The sequence below is a fragment of the Ammospiza caudacuta genome, chromosome 37 (assembly GCF_027887145.1).
Source record: "Ammospiza caudacuta isolate bAmmCau1 chromosome 37, bAmmCau1.pri, whole genome shotgun sequence".
Taxonomy (NCBI): Eukaryota; Metazoa; Chordata; class Aves; order Passeriformes; family Passerellidae; genus Ammospiza; species Ammospiza caudacuta.
The window spans coordinates 259,609-281,976 of NC_080629.1; the positions used below are offsets into that span (position 1 = coordinate 259,609).

The 22,368-nt window shown below is 47.0% G+C and overlaps 1 protein-coding gene across 1 annotated transcript in view; it reads left to right on the top strand.

Annotated features, from left to right (window-relative positions):
- RNF40 (ring finger protein 40) overlaps positions 1-22,368 on the top strand; it is a 56,582-nt gene that overhangs the window by 24,135 nt on the left and 10,079 nt on the right. The window contains exons 9-17 of the mRNA XM_058823083.1: positions 1,958-2,077; positions 4,926-5,105; positions 7,944-8,079; positions 10,626-10,747; positions 12,964-13,454; positions 14,434-14,551; positions 15,381-15,530; positions 18,104-18,316; positions 21,033-21,158. Of these exons, the coding sequence (XP_058679066.1) occupies positions 1,958-2,077; positions 4,926-5,105; positions 7,944-8,079; positions 10,626-10,747; positions 12,964-13,454; positions 14,434-14,551; positions 15,381-15,530; positions 18,104-18,316; positions 21,033-21,158 (1,656 nt within the window). The remainder of the gene's footprint in view (positions 1-1,957; positions 2,078-4,925; positions 5,106-7,943; positions 8,080-10,625; positions 10,748-12,963; positions 13,455-14,433; positions 14,552-15,380; positions 15,531-18,103; positions 18,317-21,032; positions 21,159-22,368) is intronic.

Here is a 22,368-nt window from a genome sequence, read left to right on the forward strand (position 1 = left end):
TTTGGGAATTTTTGGGGGGAATTTTGTGGGGAAATTTCGGAATTTTTGGGGCGCATTTGGGGTGAATTTGGGAATTTTGGGGGAGAATTTTTGGGGGAAATTTGGGGGCAATTCAGGCGATTTTGGCAAAATTGGGAATTTTGGCTAAAAATTTGGGGGTTTTACAAAAAAATTTGGGGATTTTGGGGGAAAAGATTCAAGATTTTTTTGGAAAAAATTGGGATTTTCAGGACAGTTTTTTGGGAACTTTTGGGGGGAATCTCAGGACTTTTGGGAAGAATTTTTTGGGGTGAATTTGGAAATTTTGGGGAGAATTTTGGGGGGAAATTTGGGGAAAATGGAATTTTTGGGGGGAATTTTTTTTGGGAAAATGCAGAATTTTGGAGAAATTTTTGGGAGATTTTTTGGGGAGAATTTGAGGGGAAATTTGGGGGGAATTCTGGAGATTTTGGCAAAAAATTGGGAATTTGGGGGAAAATTGTGGATTTTTTGGTGAAAATTTGGGGATTTTTTTTGGAAAAAAATTGGAATTTTGGGGAAAAATTGGGAATTTTTCAGAGAATTTTTTGGGAATGGTTGGAGAATTTTTGGGGAGAATTTTTGGGGAAAATTTGGGCAAAAACTTGGGAATTTTTTGGAGAGTTTTTGGGGGAAATTGGGCAAAAACAAGAATTTGGGAGAGAGTTTTCTGGGGAAAATTTGAGGATTTTGGGAGAATTTTTGGGGAAGATTTAAGAATTTTTGGGGAGGATTTTATTGGAAAATTGGGGGAAATTTGGGATTTTTGGGGAGATTTTTTGGGGGAATTTTGGGGTTTTTTTGCAAATTTTTGGGGAAAAGTGGGGAAAAATTTTGGGGATTTTTGGGAGAATTTTTTGGGGAAATTGGGGAAGTTTTGGGATAATATTCTTTGGGAAAATTAGGTGAAAACTCCAGAATTTTGGGGAGAATTTTTTAGAAAAAATTTGGGTTTATGAGGAAATTTTTGGGAGAATTTTTGGGGAAAGTTGGGGAAAGCTCAAGAATTTTGGGAGAATTTTTGGGGTGAATTTGGAATTTTTTGGGGATAACTTTTGGGAGAATTTTGGGGGAAAATTTGGTAATTTTGAGAATAATTTTTTGAGAAAAATTCAGAATTTTGTAGGAATTTTTGGGAGATTATTTTGGGATTTGGTGAAATTAAAGGTTTTTGAGGGGAGAATTTCTGGGGAAAATTGGGCGAAGATTTGGGAAATTTTGTTGATTTTTTGGAGAATTTTTGTGTAAAATTAGGGGATAACAAGAATTTTTGGGAGAATATTTGGGGAAAATTTGGGCAATTTTTGGGAGATTTTTTGGGGGGAAATTTGGGCAAAGTTTGGGAATTTTGGGGAGAATTTTTGGGGAAAACTTGGGGGATTTTGGGACACTTTTTGGGGAAAGATGGGGGGAATTTTGGGGAAAATTTAAAGATTTTTAGTGAGGATTTTTTTTGAAAATCAGAGAAATTTTGCAAATCTTTAGGAGAATTTTGGGATTTTTTGGGGACAATTACAGAAACTCTGGGAATATTTTTTTTGTCCCAAATCCTGATGGAATTTTGGGGTAAATTTTGGGATTTTTTGGGGTTTTTCCCTCAGTTTTAGATGCTGAACTTGGGACAGATTTGGGGTGGAATTTTGATGGATTTGGGTCAAATTTTGGGGTTTTTTGTGGGGATTTTTGGAAGTTTTTAGGAATTTGTGGAGCTTTGCAGTCCCAGGGATTTTTGGGGTAAATTTTGGGATTTTTGGGGTTTTCCCCCCCAGTTTGAGATGCTGAACTTGGGACAGATTTGGGGTGGAATTTTGATGGATTTGGGTCAAATTTTGGAGTTTTTTTGTCGAAATTTTTTGGAAGTTTTTAGGAATTTGTGGAGCTTTGCAATCCCAGGGATTTTTGGGGTAAATTTTGGGATTTTTGGGGTTTTCCCCCCCAGTTTGAGATGCTGAACGCGGAGCTGGAGGGGAACCAGGAGCTGGCCAATTCCCGCATGGCCGAGCTGGAGAAGCTGCAGCTGGAGCTCCAGGCGGCCGTCAGGGGACAGGAGAGGCTCAAGGTGACAACTGGGGACATTTGGGGACATTTGGGGACATTGGGGACACTGCAGGGGTTGAGGACATTGGGGACATTTGGGGACATTGAAGGACATTGAAGGACTTGGGGACATTGGGGACATTTGGGGCATTTGGGGACATTTGGGGGCATTGAAGGATATTGAAGGACTTGGGGACATTGGGGGCATTTAGGGACATTGAAGGACTTGGGGACATTGGGGACTTTGGGGGCATTGGGGGCATTTGGGGACATTTGGGGACATTTGGGGACATTGAAGGACTTGGGGACATTGGGGACTTTGGGGGCATTTAGGGACATTGAAGGATTTGGGGACATTGGGGACATTTGGGGACATTTGGGGACATTGAAGGACTTGGGGACATTGGGGACTTTGGGGGCATTGGGGGCATTTGGGGACATTTGGGGACATTGGGGACATTTGGGGACATTGAAGGACTTGGGGACGTTGGGGACATTTGGGGACATTGGGGACGTTGGGGACACTCAGGTGTCACTGAGGTGTAACACACACAACTCAGGTGTCCCTCAGGTGTAGCACAGATAACCCAGGTGTCCCTCAGGTGTCACTCAGGTGTGACACACACAACTCAGGTGTCACTCAGGTGTCACTCAGGTGTGACACACAACTCAGGTGTCACTCAGGTGTCACTCAGGAGTCACTCAGGTGTGACACACATAACTCAGGTGTCACTCAGGTGTGACACACATAACTCAGGTGTCACTCAGGTGTGACACACAACTCAGGTGTCACTCAGGTGTCACTCAGGAGTCACTCAGGTGTGACACACATAACTCAGGTGTCACTCAGGTGTCCCTCAGGTGTGTCAGATGAGCTCAGGTGACCCTCGGGTGCCTCAGGTGTCACTCGAGTGAGCTCAGGTGTCACTCAGGTGGCCCTCGGGTGACCCTTGGGTGTAGCACACATAACCCAAGTGACGCAGGGGTGACTCAGGTTTCACTCAGGTGTCCCCCAGGTGTGTCGGGTGTCACTCAGGTGTGCTAAGTGTCAGTCAGGTGACTCAGGTGACCCTCAGGTGACTCAGGCAACTCAGGTGTCACTCAGATGTCACTTAGGTATTCTTTAGATCAGCATAGAGAGGTTAGAGGTGACCCTCAGGTGACCCTCAGGTGTCACTCAGGTGTAACAGATAACCCAGGTGTCACTCAGGTGTCCCTCAGGTGTCACTCAGGTGTCACTCAGGTGTCACTCAGGTGTGACACACATAACCCAGGTGTCACTCAGGTGTCCCTCAGGTGTCACTCAGGTGTGACACACATAACTCAGGTGTCACTCAGGTGTCACTCAGGTGTGACACACATAACTCAGGTGTCACTCAGGTGTCACTCAGGTGTCACTCAGGTGTGACACACATAACTCAGGTGTCACTCAGGTGTCACTCAGATGTCATTCAGTGACTGAGGTGACTCTCAGGTGTCATTCAGGTGTGTCAGGTGACCCTCAGGTGACTCTCAGGTGTGTTGTACCTGCCCAGGAGTCACTCAGATGTGACACACGTAACTCAGGTGTCACCCAGGTGTCACTCAGGTTTCACTCAGGTGTCACTCAGGTGTCACTCAGGTATTCTTTAGATCAGCATAGAGAGGTTAGAGGTGACCTTCAGGTGCCCTTCAGGTGACCCTCAGGTGATTCAGGTGTATCAGATGTCACTCAGGTGTCACTCGGGTGTGTCAGGTGTCACTCAGGTGTGTCAGGTGTCCCTCAGGTGTCCCTCAGGTGACCCCCAGGTGATGCTCAGGTGTGTTGGGTGTCACTCAGGTGTAACACGGAGAGCTCAGGTGACTCAGGGGTGACTCAGAGGCCACCTGGGTGCCCCCCAGGTGACCTCAAGGTGTGTTGTACCTGCCCAGGTGTGTCAGGTGTCCCTCAGGTGACCCCCAGGTGACCCCCAGGTGTGTTTCCCCTGTCCAGGTGTCCCCCAGCTGTCTCCCAGCTGCCTCTCAGGTGTCACTCAGATGTCCCCCAGGTGTCGCCCAGGTCTCCCCCAGGTGCCCTCCAGGTGTCACTCAGGTGTCCCTCGGGTGCCCCCCAGGTGTCACCCAGGTGTGTTTCCCACGTGCAGGTGGCTCAGGTGTCACCCAGGTGTGTTTCCCCTGCCCAGGTGTCCCCCAGGTGTCCCCCAGGTGTCCCCCAGGTGTCACCCAGGGGTCACCCAGGTGTGTTTCCCGCGTGCAGGTGACTCAGGTGTCCCCCAGGTGCCCTCCAGGTGCCACCCAGGTGTGTTTCCCCTGCCCAGGTGCCCCCCAGGTGTCCCCCAGGTGTCACTCAGGTGTCACCCAGGTGTGTTCCCCGCCCGCAGGTGGCTTAGGTGCCCCCCAGGTGCCCCCCAGGTGTCCCCCAGGTGTCCCCCAGGTGTGTTTCCCTGTGCAGGTGGCTCAGGTGCCACCCAGGTGTGTTTCCGGCGCGCAGGTGGCTCAGGTGTCCCCCAGGTGTCACCCAGGTGTGTTCCCCGCCCGCAGGTGGCTCAGGTGTCCCCCAGGTGTCACCCAGGTGTGTTTCCGGCCCGCAGGTGGCTCAGGTGTCCCCCAGGTGTCACCCAGGTGTGTTCCCCGCCCGCAGGTGGCTCAGGTGTCCCCCAGGTGTCACCCAGGTGTGTTCCCGGCCCGCAGGTGGCTCAGGTGTCCCCCAGGTGTCACCCAGGTGTGTTCCCCGCCCGCAGGTGGCTCAGGTGTCCCCCAGGTGTCACCCAGGTGTGTTCCCCGCCCGCAGGTGGCTCAGGTGTCCCCTAGGTGTCACCCAGGTGTGTTCCCCGCCCGCAGGTGGCTCAGGTGTCCCCCAGGTGTCACCCAGGTGTGTTCCCCGCCCGCAGGTGGCGCTGCGCTCGCTGCCCGAGGAGGCGGTGAAGGAGGCGCTGGAGTACAAGGTGCTGCAGTCGCAGTTCTCGCTGCTCTACCACGAGAGCCTGCAGGTGAAGACGCAGCTGGACGAGGCGCGGGCGCTGCTGCTGGCCACCAAGAACAGCCACCTGCGCCACATCGAGCACATGGAGGTGACCCGAGAGGGCCCGCTGGCTTTTGGGGTGGTTTGGGGTCACGAGGTCCCAGAATGCCCCATCCAAGATGGCCGCCGGTGCCATAAATCCCACAATGCCTCATTCAAAATGGCTGCCAGGGCCATCAATCCCATAATGCCTCATCCAAAATGGCCGCCGGTGCTATCAATCCCATAACGCTCTATCCAAGATGGCCGCCGGTGCTATCAATGCCATAATGCCCCATCCAAGATGGCCACCGGTGCTATCAATCCCATAATGCCCCATCCAAGATGGCCGCCGGTGTTATCAATCGCATAATGCCCCATCCAAGATGGCCGCTGGTGCCACAAGGAGCACATGGAGGTGGGACCTCACCTGGCTCCGGGGGTCCCCAAGGGGGTCCCGTTGGGTTTTGGGGTGGTTTGGGGCCTTTAAATCCCCATAATTGCAATGCAAGATGGCTGCCGGTGCCATCAATCCCATAATGCCTCATTTAGGATGGCCACCAGGGCCATCTGTCCCACAATGCCTCATTCAAAATGGCTGCCAGGGCCATCAATCCCACAATGCCTCATTCAAAATGGCTGCCGGTGCCATCAATCCCATAATGCCTCATTTAGGATGGCCACCAGGGCCATCTGTCCCACAATGCCTCATTCAAAATGGCTGCCAGGGCCATCAATCCCACAATGCCTCATTCAAAATGGCTGCCAGGGCCATCAATCCCACAATGCCTCATTCAAAATGGCTGCCAGGGCCATCAATCCCACAATGCCTCATTCAAAATGGCTGCCAGGGCCATCAATCCCACAATGCCTCATTCAAAATGGCTGCCAGGGCCATCAATCCCATAATGCCTCATCTAAGGTGGCCGCCGGTGCTATCAATGCCATAATGCCCCATCCAAGATGGCCGCCGGTGCTATCAATCCCATAATGCTCCATCCAAGATGGCCACCGGTGTTATCAATCCCATAATGCCCCATCCAAGATGGCCGCCGGTGCTATCAATCCCATAATGCCCCATCCAAGATGGCCGCCGGTGCTATCAATCCCATAATGCCCCATCCAAGATGGCCGCCGGTGCCACATGGAGGTGGGACCTCACCTGGAAATTCTGGAAAATCCCTAAAACCCCAAAAATTTTTTTTTTTTTTAATTTGAGTTATTTTAATTCTACCTTTCTAGAATTAAAAAAAAAGAAATTGAGAGAAAATATGGCGAAAAAAAGCACTAAAAACCCTGTAAAAAATCAGAAAAAATCAATAAAAAATCGGAAAAAAATAGTAAAAATCACCAAAAAATTGGGAAAAAATTCTGGAAAATCCTGAAGACCCCAATAATTTTTTTTTAATTTGAGATATTTTAATCCTATCTTTTTAGAATTAAAAAAACAATAAATTGAGACAAAATATGGCGAAAAAAAGCACTAAAAGCCCTGTAAAAAATCAGAAAAAATCAATAAAAAATCGGAAAAAAATGGTAAAAATCACCAGAAAATTGGGAAACAATTCTGGAAAATCCCTAAGACCCCAATAATTTTTTTTTAAAATTTGAGATATTTTAATCCCACCTTTTCAGAATTTAAAAAAAAATAAATTGAGAGAAAATATGGCAAAAAAAATCACTAAAAACCCTGTAAAAAATCAATAAAAAATCGGAAAAAAATGGTAAAAATCGCCAGAAAATTGGGAAAAAATTCTGGAAAATCCCTAAGACCCCAGTAATTTTTTTAAATTTGAGATATTTTAATCTTACCATTTTAGAATTAAAAAAAAAATAAATTGAGAGAAAATATGGCGAAAAAAAGCACTAAAAAACCCGTAAAAAATCAGAAAAAATCAATTAAAAATCAGAAAAAAAATGGTAAAAAGCACCCAAAAATTGGGAAAAATTCCCTTAAAAATTAGAAAAAAAACAATAAAAAAATCAGAAAAAAATGGTAAAAATCGTCCAAAAATTGGGAAAAATTCCCTTAACAAATCAGAAAAAAAACCAATAAAAAATCAGAAAAAATTGGTAAAAATCACCCAAAAATTGGGAAAAAATCCCTTAAAAAATCAGAAAAAAATCAATAAAAAATCAGAAGAAAGTGGTAAAAATCACCCAAAAATTGGGAAAAATTCCCTTAAAAAATCAGAAAAAATCAATAAAAAATAAGAAAAAATGCTAAAAATCACCCAAAAATTGGGAAAAATTTTCTTAAAAAATCAGAAAAAAATCAATAAAAAATCAGAAGAAAGTGGTAAAAATCACCCAAAAATTGGGAAAAAATCCCTTAAAAATTCAGAAAAAATCAATAAAAAATAAGAAAAAATGCTAAAAATCACCCAAAAATTGGGAAAAATTTTCTTAAAAAATCAGAAAAAAATCAATAAAAAATCAGAAGAAAGTGGTAAAAATCACCCAAAAATTGGGAGAAAATCCCTTAAAAATTCAGAAAAAATCAATAAAAAATAAGAAAAAATGCTAAAAATCACCCAAAAATTGGGAAAAATTTTCTTAAAAAATCAGAAAAAAATCAATAAAAAATCAGAAGAAAGTGGTAAAAATCACCCAAAAATTGGGAGAAAATCCCTTAAAAATCAGAAAAAAACCCAATAAAAAATCAGAAAAATAATGGTAAAAATCACCCAAAAATTGGGAAAAAAATCCCTTAAAAAATCAGAATAAAACCAATAAAAAATCAGAAAAATAATGGTAAAAATCACCCAAAAATGGGGAAAAATTCCCTTAAAAAATAAAATGAAAAACAATAAAAAAAAATCAGAAAAAAATGGTAAAAATCACCCAAAAATTGGGAAAAAATTCTGGCAAATCCCTGAAGCCCACGGAAGTTTCCGGAACGTTGCAGAGCGACGAGCTGGGGGTGCAGAAGCGGCTGCGCACGGAGGTGATCCAGCTCGAGGACACCCTGGCCCAGGTGCGCAAGGAGTACGAGATGCTGCGCATCGAGTTCGAGCAGAACCTGGCGGCCAACGAGCAGGCGGGTGAGGGGCACGGCTGGCACGGCTGGGCACACCCGGGCACGGCTGGGAGGGGATAAACAGAAAAAACCCCGCGGAATTTGGGTGAAAAATGGGGATTTTGGGGTGAAAAATGGGGATTTTGGGGTTACCTGGGCACGCCTGGGGGGGGGAAAGGGGGAAAATCGGGGATTTTAGGCACAGCTGGGCACACCTGGGCACCCCTGGGCACACCTGGGCACGGCTGGGAGGGGATAAACAGAAAAAACCCCGCGGAATTTGGGTGAAAAATGGGGATTTTGGGGTGAAAAATGGGGATTTTGGGGTGAAAAATGGGGATTTTGGGGTTACCTGGGCACGCCTGGGGGGGGGAAAGGGGGAAAATTGGGGAAAATCGGGGATTTTAGGCACAGCAGGGCACACCTGGGCACACCTGGGCACAGCTGGGCACGGCTGGGAGGGGATACTCCAAAAAAACCCCGCGGAATTTGGGTGAAAAACGAGGATTTTGGGGGGAAAATGGGAATTTTGGGGTGAAAAATGGGGATTTTGGGGTTATCTGGGCGCACCTGGGCACGGCTGGGAGGGGATACACCAAAAAGACCCTGGGGAATTTGGGTGAAAATTGAGGATTTTGGGGTGAAAAATGGGGATTTTGGGGTGAAAAACGGGGATTTTGGGGTGAAAAATGAGAATTTTAGGGTGAAAAATGGGAATTTTGGGGGAAAATGGGGATTTTGGGGGGAAAAATGGGGATTTTCGGGGTTAAAAATGGGGATTTGGGGTTTAAAAATGGGGATTTTGAGGGGAAAAATGGGGATTTTGAAGTGAAAAATGAGAATTTTAGGGTGAAAAATGGGAATTTTGGGGTGAAAAATGAGAATTTTAGGGTGAAAAATGGGAATTTTGGGGGGAAAATGGGGATTTCAGGGTGAAAAATGGGGATTTTGGAATGAAAAATGGGAATTTTGGGGTGAAAAATGAGAATTTTAGGGTGGAAAATGGAATTTTGGGGGAAAAATGGGAATTTTGGGGGGAAAATGGGGATTTTGGAGTGAAAAATGGGAATTTTGGGGAAAAATGGGGATTTTGGGGGGAAAAATGGGAATTTTGGAGTGAAAAATGGGGATTTTGGGGTGAAAAATGGGAATTTAGGAGGGAAAAATGTTGATTTTGGGGTGAAAAATGGGGATTTTGGGGTTACCTGGGCACAGCTGGGCACGGCTGGGAGAGGATAAAGGAAAAAAACCCCGTGAAATTTGGGTGAAAAATGAGAATTGGGAGTTACCTGGGCACAGCTGGCAGTGGAAAAGAAGGCAAAAGTTGGAGGAAAATTAGAGAAAATTGGTGAAATTTTGGAGAAAATCGGGTAAAACTTTGGAGAATATTTGGGAGAAAATTGGGGGGAAATTGGTCAAAAATAGGGGGAAATTTGGAGGAAATTTCGGAGAAAATGTCAGAGGAAATGGCTGAAAATTGGGGATTTTAGGCACAGCTGGGCACGGCTGGGAGGGGATAAACACAAAAAACCCCGTGAAATTTGGGGTGAAAAATGGGGATTTTGAGTAAAAAATGGGGATTTGGGGTTACCGGGGCACAGCTGGGGGAGAAAGAGCAAAAATTGTGAAAAAAACGGTGAAAATTGGGGAGTTTAAAATGCCTTTTGCTGATTTTTGCAGTAAAATCTTCTGAATTTTGGAATTTTTGGGGATTGTTTTTGGTTTTTGGTTTTCCCTCACTGTGATCATTTCAGCGAAGTTTTAATTGAATTTTTGGGGTCAGTTTGGTGAATTTTGGGGTCAAATCTTCAGGATTTTGGGGGCTTTTTTAGGATTTTTGGGGGATTTTTTGGGGATTTTTTTTTTTATTTTTGGGGGGGTTTGGGGGGAGTTTTTTGGGGATTTTTTCAGAGTTTTTGGTGTTCCTCACTGTGATCAAAGCAGTGAATTTTTAATTGCACTCCAACGAATTTTTGGGCTAGTTTAATAAACCTTGGGGTAAAATTTTCAGGATTATTTGCAATTTTTTGTGGGATTTTTGATTTCACCTGTCCCTCACTGTGACCAATTGAATGAATTCATAAGTGAATTTTGTTGAATTTTAGGGCCAATTTAGTGGGTTTTGGTGGAGAGTTTTTGGGGTTTTGGGTATTTTTGGGGGAATTTTGGGGATTTTTTTTTTTAGGATTTTTTGGGGATTTTTTGGGGATTTTGGGGGGATTTTTTCGTTATTTTTGGTGTTTTTCACCTGCCTCTCACTGTGACCAATGCAGTGAATTTGTAATTGCACTGCCCCGATTTTTTGGGTCAATTCAATGAATTTTGGGGTAAAGTCTTTGGGATTTTTTTTTATTTTTGGGGGTTTTTTGGGAGGGGAGATACTTGGTTGTTTTTTTTGATTTTTGGTGTCTCTCACCTGTCCCTCACTGTGATCGAGTCAGTGAATTTTTCAACGGATTTCACCAATTTTTGGGGCCACTTTAACGAATTTTGGGGTACAATCTTGGGGTTTTTTTTTTTTTGCAATATTTTTGGGATTTCTGATTTCACTTGTTCCACCTCACCTGCCAGGCCCCATCAACCGCGAGATGCGGCACCTGATCAGCTCCCTGCAGAACCACAACCACCAGCTCAAGGGCGACGTGCAGCGCTACAAGCGCAAGCTCCGCGAGGTGCAGGCCGAGATCAACAAGGTGGGCGGGGCTTAACCCGGGGGGCGTGGCCTCAAAAAACCCCGGGGGTGTGGCTTTAAGGGGTGTGGCTCCTTTAAAATGGGTGTGGTCCCTTTAAGAGAAGGTGTGGCTCGCATAAGTTTCGCAAGGTGCAGGCCGAGATCAACAAGGTGGGCGGGGCTTAACCCGGGGGGCGTGGCCTCAAAAAACCCCGGGGGTGTGGCTTTAAGGGGTGTGGCTCCTTTAAAATGGGTGTGGTCTCTTTAAGAGAAGGTGTGGCTCGCATAAGTTTCGCAAGGTGCAGGCCGAGATCAACAAGGTGGGCGGGGCTTAACCCGGGGGGCGTGGCCTCAAAAAACCCCAGGGGTGTGGCTTTAAGGGGTGTGGCTCCTTTAAAATGGGTGTGGTCCCTTTAAGAGAAGGTGTGGCTCGCATAAGTTTCGCAAGGTGCAGGCCGAGATCAACAAGGTGGGCGGGGCTTAACCCGGGGGGCGTGGCCTCAAAAAACCCCGGGGGTGTGGCTTTAAGGGGTGTGGCTCCTTTAAAATGGGTGTGGTCCCTTTAAGAGAAGGTGTGGCTCGCATAAGTTTCGCAAGGTGCAGGCCCAGATCAACAAGGTGGGCGGGGCTTAACCCGGGAGGCGTGGCTTTAAAAAAAACCGGGGGTGTGGCTTTAAGGGGTGTGGTTCCTTTAAAATGGGTGTGGTCGCTTTAAAATGGGTGTGGTCGCTTTAAGAGTAGGTGTGGCTCGCATAAGCAGCGCAAGGTGCAGGCCGAGATCAACAAGGTGGGCGGGGCTTAACCCGGGGGCGTGGCCTCAAACAACCTGGGGGTGTGACTTTAAGGGGTGCGGTTGCTTTAATGTGGGTGTGGCTCCTTTAAAATGGGTGTGGCTCCTTTAAGAATGGGCGTGGCTCGCAGAACCCGTGTAAGCTCTGCGGGGTGTAGGCCGAGATCAACAAGGTGGGCGGGGCCTAATCCGGGGGGGTGTGGCCTCAAAAAACCCCAGGGGTGTGGTTTTAAGGGGTGTGGTCCCTTTAAAATGGGTGTGGTCCCTTTAAAATGGGTGTGGTTCCTTTGAAATGGGTGTGGTCCCTTTAAAATGGGTGTGATTGCTTTAAGAGTGGGCGTGGTCTGCAGAACTGGTGTAAGCTCTGCAAGGCGTAGGCCGAGATCAACAAAATGGGTGGGGCTTAACCCGGGGGGGCGTGGCCTCAAAACCCCCAGGGGTGTGGCTTTCAGGGGTGTGGCTCCTTTAAAATGGGTGTGATCCCTTTAAGAGGGGGCGTGGCTTGCATAAGCAGCGCAAGGTGCAGGCCGACATCAGCAAAGTGGGTGGGGCTTAACCCAGGAGGTGTGGCCTCAAAAACTCCAGGGGGGTGGCTTTCAGGGGTGTGGTTCCTTTAAAATGGGTGTGGTCTGCTTAAAAAGGGTGTGGTTCTTTTAAAATGGGTGTGGTCTGCTTAAAAGGGGCGTGGTTCTTTTAAAATGGGTGTGGTCTGCTTAAAAGGGGCGTGGTTCTTTTAAAATGGGTGTGGCCTTTTTTAGAATGGTTTGGATCCCTTTAAGAGAGGGTGTGGCTCCTTTAGGAGTGGATGGGGTCACTTAACATGGGTGTGGTCCCTTTAAAAGTGGGTGTGGTTCATTTTAAAGTGTGTGTGGTTCCTTTAAGAGGGGTGTGGTCTGTGTAAGAGTGGCTGCAGTTTTGTAAAGTGGGTGTGGCTTCTAAAAAGAGGCTGTGGTCCCTTTAAAAGGTATGATGTTCCTTTAATGGGGGTGTGGCTCCTTTAAGAGTGGGTGTGGCCTCTTTTAGAGTGTGTGTTGCTGCTTTAAGAGAGGTGTGGTCGATCTAAAAATGGGCTGTGGTGCCTTTAAGAGTATGTGGGTGTGGCCTAAAGAGGCATGGCCACTTTTAATGACCACACCTATTTCTTAAAGGGACCAGATCTGAAAAATCAGGGTTTAGTCCCTTTAGGAGGTGGGTGTGGTCAATGAAGGGGCGTGGTTTGCCTAAAAATGGGCTGTGGTCCCTTTAAGAATGTGTGGGCATGGCCTAAAGGGGCGTGGTCTCGTTCAAAAAATGGACTCGGTGCCTTTAAGAGCAGCGATAAATTATACAAATTTTAAATGGGTGTGGTCGCTTTAAGGCAGAGGGCGGGGCCTAAATGGGTGTGGTTTAAATGTGAGTGGCCCCTTTATATGGCTGGTTTTTCTGACTCCGCCCCTTTTCTCTTCCAGCTCCGCCTCCAAGCCAGCGGCGCCCCTCCCCCACCCACCCCCGCCCCTCCCCCACCCCCTCCCCTCTCCTCCTCCTCCTCAGGCCCCGCCCCCTCCTCAAGCTCCGCCCCTCCCCCTGAAGAAACCCCAGCCCCTTCCACCACCCAAGCCCCGCCCCCTCCTGACGACAAAGAGGGCGTGGCCTCCTCAGGCCCCGCCCCCTCCTCCAGCTCCTCCCAGGACCCTCCCCCTCCCAAATCGGCCCCTCCCCCTCCCAAAGAGGAAGAGGAGGAGCCTCCAGGCCCCGCCCCCACCCCGAGCCCCGCCCCTTCTCAGCCTCCTCAAGCCCCGCCTCCTCCGCGCCCCTTGGCCCCGCCCACTCCCAGGCCCCGCCCCGAGCGCGGGGTGGGGGGAGGGGCCAGGGGGGAGGGGCGGGACCGGCCCAAGGGGGGACCCGAGGAGGGGAAGAAAAAAGACTCGGAGGTGCTGAAGCAGCTGAGGGCGGAGCTTAAGTGAGTTTGGGGCGGGGCTATGCTAATGAGATGTTAAAGAGGGCTGCTGGTAGGGTCCAGGGAAAAAAATGCAAAATTTTGGGGGATTTTGGAGGGTTTTAGGGGGATTTTGGGGGAGTTTGGACGAGTTTGGAAGGTGTTAAGGCGGTGTTTATGCAAACGAGATGCTAATGAGAAGGGTGGGAGGGGTTGGGGTGTGGAGCTGAGGGGATTTTAGGGAGATTTTGGAGGATTTTCGGACATTTTAGGGGGATTTTTGGGGAGTTAAAGATGGCTTGGGGAGGGATTCAGGTGTGTTTATGCAAATATTATGCAAATTAGATGCAAATGATGTCAGAAAGATTTGGGGGAAGGAAGAAATGAAATTTGGAGTTGAATTTTGGGATTTCTCTGAGCCAATTTCTCGGGTGTTGGGGCAAAATTAATGGGGTAGAACCAAGCAAAGGGGGCGTGGCTTCTGTGATTATGCAAATGAAGTGCAAATGAGCACCAGAAAGGAGCAGAAGGGCCCAAAAGAGATGAAATTTTGGGTTGATTTTTGGGATTTTTCAAGGCAAGTTTTTGGAGATTTGGGACAAAATTAAAGGGATAAAAGCAAACAAACGGGTGTGGCGCTTCTGATTATACAAATGAGATGCAAATGAGGTGCAAATTGGTGCAGGAGAACCAGAAAGAGATGAATTTTGGGGTTGATTTTTGGGATTTTTCCAGGCAAGTTATGGAGGTTTTGGGACAAAATAAAGGGATAAAAGCCATCAAAGGGGGCGTGGCTTTTTTTGGTTATGCAAATGATATTCCAATGAGCACAGAAAAACAGTGGAAAACCGAAAGTAAATTAAATTTGGTGTCGGTTGTTGGGATTTTTCAAGGCCAATTTTTGGGGTTTTGGGACAAAATGACAGGAATGGAAGCAAACCAAGGGGGCGTGGCTTTTTTGATTATGCAAATGAGATGCAGATAAGGTGTAAATGACCCGCAGGAAGGCGCAGGAGAACCAGAAGGAGATGAAGCTGCTCCTGGACATGTACAAATCCGCCCCCAAGGAGCAGCGGGACAAGGTGACGCTGATGGCCGCCGAGAGGAAGAGCAAGGCCGAGGTAATTAGCTCTAATTAACACTAATTAATGCTAATTAGGGGGTCATTAATGGCACGGGTTCGGTTTGCACATTGATGGGTCTTAATTAGGGGTTAATGAACTGGTATTCATTAATTGAAGTTGGTTAAACTGAAAAGAGGAGCGAAATTTGGGTAATTTTATGCTAATTAATGCTAATTAAGCAAAAAAGGAGCCTAGATGTGTGTAATTCAATATTAATTAATGCGAATTAGGCAAAAAAGGATTGTATAAGTCTTTTGATCTTAATTGGTGTTAATTAAGCAGAAGAGTGGGATTGAATCCAAGAACTGTCATTCGTTGCTATGAGTTACCTAATGAAATTATTCTTAACTGGTTTAATATTGATTAATTAATGACTAATTAATGATTAATTAATAAATAATGAGCTAGAGGAGTTGCAGTGCCCCAGTCCAAGAACTCCCATTCCCTATTTATGGGTTAATTAACGAAACGCTGATTGAATTTTGGTTAATTAATGGGTAACAATACCTAATTAACCATTAATTAATGAGGTGGAGGAGCTGCGGTTTCGATGGAGGAGCGGGAGCGCCGCAAGTCCAAGATCTCCCATTGATTCCTATGAGTTAATAACTGATCAGTAACTAATGAGTTATCAATATGTCATTAATTAACAATTGATTAATGATTAATTAACTAGTTGGAGGAGCTGTGGTTTTGCTGGAGGAGCGGGAGCGCCGCGAGTCCAAAATCTTCCATTCATTCCTACGGGTTAATAATTGAACAATGATTCATTAATCAATATTAAATTGTTAATTAACAGTTAATTAATGAATAATTAATTAATTAGCTGGAGGAGCTGCGGTGCCGCTGGCGGGAGCTGGAGGAGCGGGAGCGCCGCGAGTCCAAGAAGTTGGCGGATGAGGAGGCGCTGAGGAGGCTGAGGATGAGCGAGGAGCAGATCGAGCACCTGCAGAGGAGACTGGCGGCGACAAAACAGGTGAGGGGCACACCTGGGCACAGCTGGGCACAGCTGGGCACAGCTGGGAGGGGGTGAGCAAAAAAAACCCCGTGTAATTTGGATGAAAAACGAGGATTTTAGGGTGAAAAATGGGGATTTGGGGGTTAAAAATGGGGATTCGGGGTTACCTGGGCACACCTGGGGGCACCTGGGGGGTATAAAAGGGTGAAAATTGGTGAAAATTGGGGGTTTAGGGACACCTGGGCACAGCTGGGCACAGCTGGGAGGGGATAAACAAAAAAACGTGAAATTTAGGTTAAAAATGAGGATTGTGGGGTTAAAAATGAGGATTTGGGGGTTAAAAATGGGGATTTGGGGTTACCTGGGCACACCTGGGATACACCTGGGGGCACCTGGGCACACCTGGGGGGGGGGAAATGGTAAAAATTGGGAGAAAATTGGGGAAAATTGAGGGTAATCCACAGAGACAAGATGGCTGCCATCAATAGTTAGAACACCCCACAAAGACAAGATGGCCGCCATGAGGCGATACAACAACCCACAGAGACAAGATGGCCGCCATGAGGTGATATAACAAACCACAGAGACAAGATGGCCGCCATGAGGTGATACAGCAGCCCACAGAGACAAGATGGCCGCCATGAGGTGATACAGCAACCCACAAAGACAAGATGGCCGCCATGAGGTGATACAACAACGCACAGAGACAAGATGGCCGCCATGAGGGAATACAACAACACACAGAGACAAGATGGCCGCCATGAGGGGATACAACAACCGACAGAGACAAGATGGCCACCATGAGGCGATACAGCAACCCACAGAGACAAGATGGCCACCATGAGGCGATAAAACAACCCACAGAGACAAGATGGCCGCCATGAGGTGATAGAACAACCCAGAGAGACAAGATGGCCGCCATGAGGCGATATAACAACCCACAGAGACAAGATGGCTGCCATGAGGTGATACAACAGCGCACAGAGACAAGATGGCCGCCATGAGGTGATATAACAATGCACAGAACAAGATGGCCGCCATGAGGTGATACAGCAACCCTCAGAGACAAGATGGCCGCCATGAGGGGATACAACAACGCACAGAGACAAGATGGCCGCCATGAGGGGATACAACAACGCACAGAGACAAGATGGCCGCCATGAGGGGATACAACAACCGACAGAGACAAGATGGCCGCCATGAGGTGATACAACAACCCACAGAGACAAGATGGCCGCCATGAGGTGATATAACAATGCACAGAACAAGATGGCCGCCATGAGGTGATACAGCAACCCTCAGAGACAAGATGGCCGCCATGAGGGGATACAGCAACCCTCAGAGACAAGATGGCCGCCATGAGGTGATACAACAACCCACAGAGACAAGATGGCCGACATTATGAAATACAACAAGATGGCTGCCATGAGGTGATGTAATAACTCACGCCAAGTGATGGCGGCCATCTTGTCTCTATGGGTTATTGCATCACGTCATGGCGGCCATCTTGTCTCTATGGGTTATTGTATCATCTCAGGGTGGCCATCTTGTCTCTATGGGTTATTGCATTTTCTGATGGCAGCCATCTTGTCTGTGTGGGTTATTTCATCATCTCAAGGTGGCCATCTTGTTGTATTTTATAACGTCGGCCATCTTGTCTCTGCGGGTTATTGCATCACCACAAGGTGGCCATGTTGTCTCTGTGGGTTATCATATCACCTCATGGCGGCCGTCTTGTCTCTTTGGGTTATTCCACCTGCCGACGGCGGCCATCTTGTCTCTCTGGGTTATTATATGAGCTCATGGCGGCCATCTTGTCTCTCTGGGTTATTTTATCTACTGATGGCGGCCATCTTGTCTCTCTGGGTTATTTTATCTACTGATGGCGGCCATCTTGTCTCTCTGGGTCACTCTATCTGCTGACGGCGGCCATCTTGTTTCTCTGGGTCACTCTATCTGCTGACGGCGGCCATCTTGTCTCTTTGGGTTATCCCATCTGCTGATGGCGGCCATCTTGTCTCTGTGGGTTATTCCAGCTGCTCACGACGGCCATTTTGTGTTTTATGTGTTTCTATATTATCTCATGGCGGCCATCTTGTCTCTCTTGGTCACTCCATCTGCCGACGTCGGCCATCTTGTCTCTTTGGGTTATCCCATCTGCTGACAGCAGCCATCTTGTCTCTCTGGGTTATTGTATCACCTCGTGGCAGCCATCTTGTCTCTGTGGGTTGTTATATGATCTCACGGCGGCCGTCTCATCTCTCTGGGTTATTTTATCTACTGATGGCAGCCATCTTGTCTCTCTGGGTCACTCCATCTGCCGACGGCGGCCATCTTGTCTCTCTGGGTTATTCCATCTGCTCACGACGGCCATTTTGTGCTTTATGTGTTTATATATTATCTCATGGCGGCCATCTTGTCTCTCTGGGTCACTGTATCTGCCGATGGCGGCCATCTTGTCTCTCTGGGTCACTCCATCTGCTGACAGCGGCCATCTTGCCTCTTTGGGTTATCCCATCTACTGACGGCAGCCATCTTGTCTCTCTGGGTCACTCCATCTGCCGACGGCGGCCATCTTGCCGTGCCGTCAGGAGGAGGAGGCGCTGCTGTCGGAGATGGACGTGACGGGCCAGGCCTTCGAGGACATGCAGGAGCAGAACCTGCGGCTGCTGCAGCAGCTGCGCGAGAAGGACGACGCCAACTTCAAGCTGATGTCGGAGCGCATCAAGGCCAACCAGATCCACAAGCTGCTGCGCGAGGAGAAGGACGAGCTGGCCGAGCAGGTGCTGGCCCTCAAGGCACAGGTGAGGGCCACAAAAGGTTGTTAATTAGTCATTAATAGTAATTAATTGTGTTTTTGTAACCATTAATAATGACTTATTAGTTAGTAATAGAGTTTATTAGGGATTTAATAACCATTTACGAGCTGGCCGAGCAGGTGCTGGCCCTCAAGGCACAGGTGAGGGCCCCAAAAGGTTGTTAATTAGTCATTAATAATAATTAATTGTGACTTAGTAACCATTAATAGTGACTTATTAATTATTAATAGGACTTCTTAGTTGCCTAATAGGTATTAATGAGCTGGCCGAGCAGGTGCTGGCCCTCAAGGCCCAAGTGAAGCCCCCAAAAGGTCGTTAACTAGCCATTAATTAACATTAATTACAGTTTAGTAGCCATTAATAGCTATTTATTTGTTAATAATAGTTATTAATTGGCTATTAATAGGGTTTATTAGCAGTCTAGTAGATATTAATGAGCTGGCCAAGCAGCTGCTGGCCCTCAAGGCACACGTGAGGCCCCCAAAACAGTAATTAACCATTAATTAATATTCATTAAATCTTAGCAGCTGTTAATAGCTGTTTATTAATCATTAAGAGGGTTTGTTAGCTTGTCTAATAGGTATTTAAGAGGTGGCTGAGCAGGTGCTGGCCCTCAACGCACAAGTGATCATCAAAAACATCAATAATTGGTCATTAATTAATGTTAATTAGATTTTATTAGCCATTAAGAGCTATTAATTAGCTATTAATAGCTACTTATTAGCTATTAATATGGTTTATCAGTGGTCTAATAGCTGTTAATGAGGTGGCTGAGCAGGTGCTGGCCCTCAACGCAGAAATGATCATCAAAAACATCAATAATTGGTCATTAATTAATGTTAATTAGATTTTATTAGCCATTAAGAGCTATTAATTAGCTATTAATAGCTACTTATTAGCTATTAATATGGTTTATCAGTGGTCTAATAGCTGTTAATGAGGTGGCTGAGCAGGTGCTGGCCCTCAACGCAGAAATGATCATCAAAAACATCAATAATTGGTCATTAATTAATGTTAATTAGATTTTATTAGCCATTAAGAGCTATTAATTAGCGATTAATAGCTACTTATTAGCTATTAATAAGGTTTATCAGTGGTCTAATAGCTGTTAATGAGGTGGCTGAGCAGGTGCTGGGCCTCAACGCACAAATGATCATCAAAAACATCAATAATTGGTCATTAATTAATGTTAATTAGATTTTATTAGCCATTAAGAGCTATTAATTAGCGATTAATAGCTACTTATTAGCTATTAATATGGTTTATCAGTGGTCTAATAGCTGTTAATGAGGTGGCTGAGCAGGTGCTGGCCCTCAACGCAGAAATGATCATCAAAAACATCAATAATTGGTCATTAATTAATGTTAATTAGATTTTATTAGCCATTAAGAGCTATTAATTAGCGATTAATAGCTACTTATTAGCTATTAATAAGGTTTATCAGTGGTCTAATAGCTTTTATGGGCTGGCCAAGCAGGTGCTGGCCCTCAACGCACAAGTGATCATCAAAAACATCAATAATTGGTCATTAATTAATGTTAATTAGATTTTATTAGCCATTATGAGCTAATAATTAGCTATTAATAGCTACTTATTAGCTATTAATATGGTTTATTAGTGGTCTAATAGCTGTTAATGAGCTGGCCGAGCAGGTGCTGGCCCTCAAGGCCCAGGTGAGCCGTGAAAAGGTCATTATTATTAATTAATAATTATTTACTTGTGGCTGGAATGGTCGTTATTTTAGCTAGTAGTGACCCGATTTCATTAATTAGTGATTAATTACTAATTAACTAATGGCTCCTGCGGGTAAAGCAACACCCAAAAAGACCAATCAGGCCCTCATTAGTGCAACTTATTGGCTAATGATTGGTTAATTTGGGGTTAATAATTGGCTAATAATTCCGTAATTTTGGCTAGAATCACCTTTTTTTTTGCCTATTAGCACCGTGATTTCGCTAATTACTAACTAATTAATGATTAATTAGGGGTTCTTGCAGGTGGAGGTGCAGCTGCAAGTGGGGCAGGATCCCAGAAAGACCGATCAGCCCTTATTAGTGCTAATAGTGGGCTAATAATCTGCTAATTTCACCTGGAATTGCTGGGTTTTTTGATGTTAATACTACGATTTTGCTAATTATTAATTAATTGGTGATTAATTAATGGCTCTGGCAGGTGGAGGCGCAGCAGCAGGTGGTGCAGAAGCTGGAGGAGAAGGATCAGACCCTCATTAGCTCTAATAATTAGCTAATAACCCCCTAATTTCACCTAGAAATGCCGTTTTTTCGCCTATTGCCGCCCCGATTTCGCTAATTATTAATTAATTAGTGATTAATTAAGGTTTCCCGCAGGTGGAGGCGCAGCTGCAGGTGGTGCAGAAGCTGGAGGAGAAGGATCAGACCCTCATTAGCTCTAATAATTAGCTAATAACCCCCTAATTTCACCTAGAAACGCCGTTTTTTTCGCCTATTGCCGCCCCGGTTTCGCTAATTATTAATTAATTAGTGATTAATTAAGGTTTCCCGCAGGTGGAGGCGCAGCTGCAGGTGGTGCAGAAGCTGGAGGGGAAGGATCAGACCCTCATTAGCTCTAATAATTAGCTAATAACCCCCTAATTTCACCTAGAAACGCCGTTTTTTCGCCTATTGCCGCCCCGATTTCGCTAATTATTAATTAATTAGTGATTAATTAAGGTTTCCCGCAGGTGGAGGCGCAGCTGCAGGTGGTGCAGAAGCTGGAGGAGAAGGAGCGGGGCCTGCAGAGCGCCCTGGGTGCCGTGGAGAAGGAGCTGAGCCTGCGCTCGCAGGCGCTCGAGCTGCACAAGAGGAAGGTGAGCGGGGACGGGGGGGACACGGGGGACACGGGGGGGGACACGGGTGTGACACAGGTGTGACACGGGGGGACAGGTGTGACACAGGTGTGACAGGTGTGACACAGGTGTGACAGGTGTGACACGGGGGACAGGTGTGACACAGGTGTGACACAGGTGTGACAGGTGTGACACGGGGGACAGGTGTGACACAGGTGTGACATAGGAGTGACACGGGTGGGACACGGGTGGGACACGGGGGGACAGGTGTGACACAGGTGGGACACAGGAGTGACATAAGAGTGACACAGGTGGGACACAGGGTGGGACACAGGTGTGACACGGGGGGACAGGTGTGACACAGGTGTGACACAGGTGGGACACAGGTGTGACACGGGGGACAGGTGTGACACGGGTGTGACACGGGTGGGACACGGGGGGACAGGTGTGACACAGGTGTGACATAGGAGTGACACAGGTGGGGACAGGTGTGACACAGGTGTGACACAGGTGGGACACAGGTGGGGACAGGTGTGACACAGGTGTGACACAGATGTGAGACAGGTGTAAGACAGGTGTGAGACAGGTGTGAGACAGGTGTGACACAGGTGTGACACAGGTGTGAGACAGGTGTAAGACAGGTGTAAGACAGGTGTAAGACAGGTGTGACACAGGTGTGACACAGGTGTGACACAGGTGTGACAGGTGTGCCCAGGTGTGTCACAGGTACCCCCAGGTGGTTCTGGGTGGGTCTCCGCTGGATTTCAGGTGTCCCAGGTGTGCCCAGGTGTGTCACAGGTGTGTTCCAGTGTGTCACAGGTGTGTCACAGGTACCCCCAGGTGTGTCACAGGTGTGCCCAGGTGTATCTCAGGTGGGTTTAGATGTGCCCAGTTTGTCTCAGCTGTATCCCAATGGGTCTCAGGTGCCCTTAGCTGTACCCAGGTGTGCCCAGGTGTACCCAGGTGTGCCCAGGTGTAACCCAGGTGTATCTCAGATAACTCAGGTGTACCCAGGTGTACCCAGGTATACCCAGGTGCCCTTAGCTGTACCCAGGTGTATCTCAGATAATTTAGGTGTACCCAGGTGTGCCCAGTTGTAACCCAGGTGTGCCCAGGTGTACCCAGGTGTGCCCAGGTGTACCCAGGTGTATCCCAGGTGTAACCCAGGTGTGCCCAGGTGTAACCCAGGTGTACCCAGGTGCCCTTAGCTGTACCCAGGTGTGCCCAGGTG